This window comes from Bactrocera latifrons, unplaced genomic scaffold (assembly GCF_001853355.1).
Source record: "Bactrocera latifrons isolate USDA-ARS-PBARC rearing strain unplaced genomic scaffold, ASM185335v1 scaffold_23, whole genome shotgun sequence".
Taxonomy (NCBI): Eukaryota; Metazoa; Arthropoda; class Insecta; order Diptera; family Tephritidae; genus Bactrocera; species Bactrocera latifrons.
Window position 1 is genome coordinate 686,853 of NW_017535852.1, and position 9,360 is coordinate 696,212.

Consider the following 9,360-nt stretch of genomic DNA (forward strand, 5'->3'; position numbering starts at 1 on the left):
AAGAGGGCTTAGGGTTGCGCTTAAAGGTGAGCCAACCGTAAATTCGCGTGTAAGGTAAATGAGGAAACTGCGCTCGACTCAGCTTTAAGCGTCCATTCTGCGGGCACCCTTAGGTATTTCCAATGTAGCAAATCAATTGAAAAATCCGCGACCTATCATAGTAAAACACATTTTTTGGAAAAATTCGTGATTCTTTTTCCACAAAGCTCCCTTCAAGGGTGATTATAGCGACCCTTCAACTTTTCGATGTCATTTTTGTAGTACGATTTGCCCTTTGCTTCAAAATAGGCCTTAATTTCAGAGACCACCTCTTCATTGGACTAAAATTTCTTCTCAGCGAGCATTCCGATTGCCAGCCGTCTTTTGAGTTTGAAGAGTGCAAGTCGAGTTGAAAATCATTTGGCTGCTGCAAGATAGGATCGGATTCAAAGTTAGGACCGCGGAGCGTACGTACATCTGAAACACTGGAGACGTATCCTACATCTATCACAACATGAACGATCTGGTTGGTGGCTTTTCGTTTCGGAGACAGCCAGGGAGCTTGATAAAGTTTCTTATGCTAGAATCTAGTACTACAGAGAACCATATTTCGGGCCCCGGCAAAGTCGATCATCTTAAACACATTTGGGGAACATGTAGGCTAAGTTTACCGATCATTGTTCAAAAGATACCTTGTTTGCCCAAACTGCCGTTAAAGACGCTAAGCTTGATTTTGACATCGTGGCGGGCGAAGTTCTCTTAGGTGCGCTCCAAGTGCTCATAGAATTCATATTTAGTCATATTGTCCTTCTCTTACGTCGGGGTGTGGGCGCAAATCAGTTGACGTACGTTATGATGAAGAACTTCGGTTTGATGCGTATTCTGGCTAGGTGTTCAACCATTGCAGTGAATGACAGGACTCGGCGATGGAGTCTTTCTTCTACTATGAATCTATGAATCTTACTGTAGTAAGTGCCACAAGGATCTACTCGTCTCTGTCCTTGTCCCGTCCATCCGTCTTCGATGCAGCTGATGTCTGCTTTTACTCTTACGAATACATCAGCCAGCTGGGCAATGACACATTCCCAATTAAGGGACCGGATATTCCAGGTGCATGCCGTTAAATCATAATTATTAATGCGTTTGCAGTGGTCGTCTTCAATAGGGTTATCTCTCATTCGAGGCTATTGTGTTCATTGATGATTTTTCCTTTTAAGTGGCGGGTCCCAAACCCAGTGCACAACCCTGGGCAGAGATGATTCGCCATCAAACTTATGTTTTGGCTACCGTATCCTCTGGTCTAAGATCGGAAGTAGTGAGCTACTTGAGCCATATATAAAAGAATCGATTCCAGCCACTTCCAAATGAATGGCACTCAGAGAACTTTCCTCACTTGGGTAAAATTCAACACATGGCTCCATCCTCCAAGCAGTGAAAAGATAGAACGACGGTTCGTTGTTGTCGACTCGGCTACGACAATGAAGAAGAAGAAGAATTGGAATCAAATAGAGAAAAAATATGCTCAGATACTTATTGCAAATCAAAATATCTATCTTAGCTTAAGTTGACTTACGTTTTTTTACTTCCCAGGTATAGGTTTGTACATATGCGATGGATTGGACAAGGATTGAGAGGAGTCCTTGTGGCAAATTAATGATCAAGTTGGCGTTAAAAACATTAATTTTCAAACAGTAGATTTCCGCTATAGCAGAGTTAATATATAGATATGATTTAATACCTCTTAATCATCTGTTAGCTGCAAGGTTCCGCTCTCATTTCTATTTTTAAAAATAAAGTGCATTACTCTCTTTACGGCTAACTATCATGCCTCTTTTATTAAATTTATATATTTATTTAATTAAAAATAATTACTCTAATTTAAATTTAAAAACTCATGTATACATTCGCTTCTCCTTCACAGCTCACGCAACTCGGAAATCGAACATTATATTATCAACGCATTGGGCATCGTACTCGTCGCCATTGGCATCATAGTCTCCGTCGCTGTACGACGATCGAACGCTCCAGCCACTGCCAAGGTCTACGTTACCGAACGTTGCTGAACACATTTTTAAATCAATTTCATATTTTTGAGGAGACAAATTTCATTTAAACTACATAAGATTGCTCGAAACAAAAAAATATGCAAAATGAACGTTGCCAGATTTTCCTTTAACACTTTCATGCATAAGTGAACTACTTTAATAAACTAAAAAATAAAATTATAAAAATTCTGAAAACCACTTCCATTCCAAACTTTAATTTGTACAGCCGTGAAATATGCCAAATTGTCAGTGACTATTTTTACTATAGCAAAAAAAAAATAATAATAATAACGGTAAATAGTGTGAACCCACCCAGAAGCCAAAACGCATGAAATTAACGACGCCAGAAAAGTAGTGAACAAACAAAACCAATACCAAAATGCAAAAGGAAGCACAAATTATTATAAAATACTTATACTGTAGTTATGTATAGGCTAAAATACATACATACAATTTTATTAAAAATCAAAATAATCAACAATTCATAATCAAAATTAGAAGCGAAAATCAAATGTTTATCATTAAAAGCATAAAAGTTTATACACAAATACATACATATATACATGCATACAAATAAAATTGATTGAGAATATAACGTAACACTAAGTAGCCCTTATTGCATTACTCATACGACGTGTAGTCCTTTCCACAACGATTATCATATGAAATGCGTGCGTGTACGCATTGGCAAAGTGAATGCCGAATTATTATAAATCAAATTGTATCAAACTATTTCGCAAAAATTCTTTAAATTATAAGTGATAAATGTAATTGAAGTGTTTGTACATTTGTTTTTGTTTCTTCTTCTCTTAAAATACGCATAACTACATACAAACATATGTCAGCATACTTGAAGTTATGAAGCGCGCAAATTCTTTTGCCGTTATAAATTACCGTAAAATACATACATACATACATTAATTTAAGCAATATACAAATGTATGCAAATATTTCAATGGAATACAAATAATAAATAATAATAAAATGCCCTTTTTGTAATTTAAATGTAAATTTTTTGTTATTTTATTCATTTAGGCGCTGAGGCGGTAAGAGAGTTGAATGCTGAAACGATCTGTATATGGCTTTTTGGGTTGCTCGCTGTAATATTCAAAGAGATTAAAGTAAGTGTTTGAGGGTTGCCAAATGTTTGGAAATTTCGTGACGAAATGTTGATGAGCTGAAGAAATAGCAAAAAAATTAATAATACTTTTGAAATAGGTGGCAACCTTTATCGGCTATTCTTAGCTAATATTTATTTTTATTTTTTATTTTTATTTTAATATTTATTTTTATTGATTTCAATTTTAACCAAACAGGTGGCAACCCTTCTCAACTACTTCTAACTCTGAGCTTGTTTATACTCGAAAAAATAAATATTAGGAATGCATCAATATTATAACTTTTCTATTATTTATTTTTATTGATTTAAATGTTTTCCAAACAGGTGGCAACTCTTCTCTTCGGCTAACTAACTGTAATGTCAGCATTCCAAAAATTTTGTTTAATTGCATTCCTAGTGTTTTTTTTTTATTTTTATTGATTTAAATTTTTTAAACAGGTAGCAAACCTTATCAACTACTTCTAACTCTGAGCTTGTTTATTCTCGAAAAAATAAATACATATTATAAATGCACTGATATTTTAACTTTCCAATTATTTATCTTTATTGATTTAAATTTGTTTAAACAGGTGGCAACCCTTCTCCACTAGCCGGTCACTTTCTGAAATTTTAAAATATTTAAGTTGCCACCTACTAATTTTTTTTTAATGCAAAAAATTATATTAATTGAGGCTGAGAAACATTAAAATTTGGGTATCATGCAATATAGTTTTGGAAAGAATCATTTTAAAATATTTTTTGTAGTTGCCACCTATTCAAAAATTTAAATGCAGTAAAATAATACACATACATAATTATCGACAAAGGAACATTAAAATGAGTGACATGAGTATCAAAAAATACAGCTTTAGGAAGTTAGCTTCTAAAATATTTGGGAGTTGCCACCTATTCAAAAATTTAAATGCAGTAAAATAATACATATAATTATCGGCTAACGACCACTAAAATATGGGTATCAAACAATATGGTACTATAAAGCTAGCTTTAAATATATTTTTGACGTTGCCACCTATAAAACAATTTTATTCCAGTAAAATTATATAATTATACGCTAAGGACAACTTAAATGTGGGTATCAAATGCAGCGATTTTAGAAAGCTAGGTTTTAAAATATTTCTGGGTGTTGCCACCTATTCAAAAATTGAAATGCGGCGAAATTGCCGCATATAAATTTATTAATTAGACATATGAAATGTTTTTGTCACACAATATATTTGCAGGTGACTGTATAGTGTGTGGTTTGCGTATACGCTTGACCAACAGCGCCATTTGTGTGTAAGTTTTCGCTTGCAAGCCAACAGTAGCGAATTGAAAAATAGTAAAGTCGATTAAATTTTTTTTATTTAAAAATTTTATACTACAGATGAGAGGATCTGTACAATCAGGCAGAAAGATTACATCGGGGAGTGAGAACGGTGCGTAAGAAATCTTGAACAATTTCTCCCGGTCCTGAAGTTCTAAGGGCGACCCGATGCTCTGCAACAATTTTTCGCACATTTATGTCGCCAACAATTTGCTAGCGTCATCCACTATCTTAAAAAAAAAAAAACAAATTTTGAAAACTGTCAAGGCGTTAAACTGACGGCAGTCGGGAAGACGACACTATCATCAAACCCTTTAGCATAAACTAATCATCTTATCTTTATCTAATCATCTATATCTTTAAAGAATCGGACAACTTTATAAGAAATATGGAAAAAGCCTGGGTAAATCATCGGCAGTACAAAGCCCATACAAGCTTAAACAAACATTTATATAATGAGTTATAGTCCATGATCCACCGACCATAATGCCAAAGGTCATAGTCCCAGGCTCTCAACTCTTTAAGAAAAGCCTCTTCTACATTATTCCGATCAGTGCGATAGTCGTTTCTTCTTTTCGCAATGTGACGCCAATTGGAGATTCCAAGCGAAACCAGGTCCTTCTCCATCTGGCCTAATCTTCCGCAGAACCTTTCTCTCGATTCCTAGTTGCACCTACTCAATAATTTTCTCTCATTTCCTAATGAAATCAATCGACAGATCTTTATTTCTTTGCCTTATAAATAGTTGTCTCGCGTTCACTAATGTCCACAGAGTAATTAACTCCGTACCACTAAATTCCTATTAACTACTCTTAAGTTCAATCGTTTTTGAGTAAATTTAAATAGAGGTAAATAGTTTTCAGTATTTACCCGACACTTATTAGTAAGTGATTTGTATTGATCATTGTTACAGCTTAAGATCTAAGTACTCTTAGGTGCTTCTACTTACGAGGGCTGCCTTATATAGATATGTATTCCAAGTTAAGAGCACTATAACAAGTATTAAGTATCGAAAATCGCTTTATTGTTTTTGAAAATATTATTTCAGTAAGATTTACACACATCAATTGTCAAAGCACTTTTGTCACGCTGATTGAGGTATCTCCAAAGCGTATATTCTGAACACAACAACCGCCTATTCAGGTGTCTCAGGATGATCTTGCAATAACAGTTTACGCATAGCATCAATAGTTCCCGGAACACGACTGATTTTTAGTACCCTTCAATTCGTCTTGGAGTGATACCATCGATAAACACTGATGTACTGTTACTGAGTTAAGCCGAGTAGAAAATTGTAAAACATTATCGCGGAATTAATTCCTTTATTTAACCGAGATGAATATTTTAAGTTACTGTAAATAACACCCGCAGGTCCGAATGTTCCGAGTTTACAACGGTGCCAATTGGAGATTGTTTGATGAAAAGAGATATTTCGTCTTGCCCTCGTTTACTACCAGACCCATTTGCTTCTTTGTCCAACCGCGAGAAAGTACGGCGCGTTTGTTATGGCTAATGATATCGATGTCATCGGCGTAGAAGCTTTTTTACCTACTCTATTTAGCTCTGCAGCTCGAATTATTTTCTCCAGCCATAGAATGTATATAGAAGTATCGTTGTCCGGAACCTTGCTGAGTATCGAACGACTCGGATACTCAGAAGGAGCTTTTGGTATTGCTCAACGTCTGTTCATATAGCCGTATTAGTTTTGGATAAAATGAAATATACATACATACATATACGATACTATACAAATGATCAGCTTGATGAGCTGAGTCCATTTAGACATTTTCGTCTGCCGCTTTGTCCGACATCGGTATATGGGCAATATCAGTTTTTGAGATAACGATCTGATCACACAGATTGTTTTCTTCCCAGCTGCTAATTTGTCGGAGTCGCCGATATCGGACCACTATAGCATATAGCTGCTATACAAACTTGATCGGAATCAATTGCTTGTATGGGAAACTTTTTCATTTGACGAGATATCTTCTCGAAATTCTCGAAATTTAATATCCGAATAATAGCTGCCATACAAACTGGCCGATCAAAATTAAGAAAAATATTTGTTTATACCCTTTTATGCTTTAAAACATGCACCTCTTTCTGTGGGGTATTACTGCTTCGGTGCAACTGAAATTTACGCCATTTCTTGTTTATTCACAACGCACTGGGCCGAAGGTTACTGCATTCCATGCCTTTAAAATATCTATAGATATGTATGTATGTATAGATCGGTATGTTAATATTTATTGCTGCAATTAATAGTCAAGTAAGGAGTTTGCTGCATTACTAAATCGGGTGCGTCGAAATTAAAAGGAAATGTTATTACGGTAAATTCTTAGTGCAAATCGAAAATAGTATGCAAATTGGGTTCTTAACTACATTCCATAGTGTAAATTGCCTTATCCACTGCTGCGTAGTGCATTCCAGGGGCTAGTAAAGTTGAGCGTTTTCCATATATCGAACACATTTTTCACCTAAAGTACACATTTGGGTTCTAAAAACACTATTCAGTTGATGGAACAATAAATGTTTTTTCTTTTACTCGAAACTGCGTTTTTCAAATGAATCGATAATGGTACTGAGAGTACAACGCATTTTTCCACCAGAAATATAGACTTGTTTTCTTTTTATATTTAACATTTTTTCAATAAACAATTTTCAGCTCTTTTTTTTTTTGGTACAAAAAATTAAATTTTTTTCGCAAACTAATAATTTTCTAAAATATTTATCTACATATTATTAGCAGTATTATGGCTACCACTCTCAATACAATCCAGGCTTGGATTGGCAAGCGGGTCTGCGGCTGAACCCGGAGAAAATGGATCTGCTTGTGTTCACAAGAAAAATGTGGCATAACTCTCTGTCAAGGACCGCATCAAGTACCTTTGACTGAAAACTGCTGTGGAAGCACAATGTGGAAGAAAAACTGAGAAAAGGTAGCAAAGTTTTATATAAGGCTAATTCTGCTCTATGGTGCAGTGGTATGGTGGGCGGTATGGTGGACAGTCGTACGAAAATCCACCTACCGGAAGCCAATGGACAGGGTTCAGACGCTCTCCACTGGGAAAGAATGTTCAAAGTAAACTTAGAAAAATATAGTTGGCTTAAGGGCAAGTTAGCTACGTGCAATACACTAATCACCTATCCAAAGTTAGACATAAGGCAACCTTTTTAGTTGCCGGACCACTGTAATAAATTTCAAGCTGAGATCTTTGCTATTGCGAAAGTTGTGGAGCTGGCATGTAATGCATGTGCAGGCAATTCCACTCTCAACATTCTCGTAGACAGCAGCGATCAATGCAGTAATCTCATAACGCATATCGGCCAGAAGTGTCTTGGAAAGTGGGGCGGCAGTGGAAAGTGTTGAAAGAAGCAAGCAATTGCACTTCTACTGGCTGTCAGGCTACAAATTCAACGAGGACACTGAAGTAGTGAAAGAGATTGCCAGGAATGCTATACGGCCAACATCCGAAAACGTGATCAACATTGGGAAACACATGCATTGTCTATACGATGATCTCTCAAGGTAAAGAAAATCAAAACCCGATGCAACGAGCTACCTGCGTGCAAAACTGTAAAAGTTATATACAAAACGGTAGATCATAAGTACACAAAATCGGTAGAAGAGACTGTAGGAACATGAGGGGAATATGAACTGGTTATTGTCTGGTGGCAACGCACACCTGCAGAAGAGTGCTGACAGATCGATAAGACTGCAGGAAATGTCTAGAGCAGGGCACCAGAGAAACAATGGAGCATCTCTTGTGCACTAGTCCCGCATTGGTAAGACTACGCTGTAAGCATCTTTGGACCTCGCGGTTTGATACACTGTAGGAGGTATCCATAGTGAGTCCGCAGAGTCTGTTAAAATTCGCGTCAAGCGCAGGCATTCTAAAGGGTGACTACTCCTCTTGAACTTAGTTACTGAACTCGCTCTAGTATCGCAAGGACCAAAACTGGTCAATGCGTGGCATATTGGCCTACCATATTAACCTAACCTACCTAAAGCAAAAAAACATACGTGTTACTACCCATTAGCCGCATTTTCAATAATACAGGGTTTGTCCGGAAAGTAAGTAGTGATTTTCTTTCGCCCCGACTGTACTTCGAAGCGTGCGCGCACCAACTGGATTCGGTAGAGGACGTCCCTAACTAACGAACGAGCGGCTGGAGAGTCATGACAAACATTTACGCGAGACGTGTTTCTGTGAGTGGTGGAAGCGGAAAATGCAGCGTGTTTCGGTGGTACCAGACCTTTTTGGAGAACGGGAAAGAGGTCGCTGATGAAGACCTGAAGTAAATGCAAAGTAAAAACGATGATCATTGTCTGTTTTTAACATCAAAGGCATCATCCACCATGAATTTGTTCCTCCTGGATAAACTGTCACCGCCTAGTTTTACGTAGAAGTCCTCAAGAGACTCAAACGAAGGATCAATCGGGTCCGACAAGACATCGAAGCCGATTGGAAGTTACACCACAACAACGCCCTGGCGCACACCGCTTTTCTTGTGAACAGCTACCTAACCAAGGCCGGCATCCCAACGCTTCCGCAGTCACCCTACAGCCTAGATGTGGCCCCCAGACTTTTTTCTTTCCTTGCCTGAAAAAGCCGATGAAGGCAAGCATTTTAAGACGACTGAAGGGATCCAAGCAGCATGCACCTCTGCTCTCAAGGCTATTCCTGGGAATGCCTCCGTGACGCCTTCAATGCTTGGAAATCTCGCTGGCAGCACTGATTCGACGTAAAAGGAGCCCATTTTGAAAGTCTTTAAAGTATTGTAACGATTGGTTTGATAATTCTTTTTTTAGATCGATTCAGTTCTATTACTTTCCGGACAAACTCTGTGTATACGTAAATATTTTGTAACTGAAATCCGCTGTAATAAAGCTTGGTGGGGAGAATCTGGAA

General features: G+C 37.2%; 1 protein-coding gene across 8 annotated transcripts in view; it reads left to right on the plus strand.

The window, feature by feature from the left end:
• Positions 1 to 2,931, plus strand: part of LOC108968820 (cytochrome b reductase 1) — a 71,551-nt gene extending 68,620 nt beyond the window's left edge. For all 8 annotated transcript variants that reach the window (XM_018933103.1, XM_018933110.1, XM_018933105.1 and 5 more), the window contains one exon: positions 1,901 to 2,931. In XM_018933103.1, coding sequence (XP_018788648.1) covers positions 1,901 to 2,042 — 142 coding nt within the window. In that variant the 3' untranslated portion in view covers positions 2,043 to 2,931. The remainder of the gene's footprint in view (positions 1 to 1,900) is intronic.
• Positions 2,932 to 9,360: the final 6,429 nt, after the last annotated feature.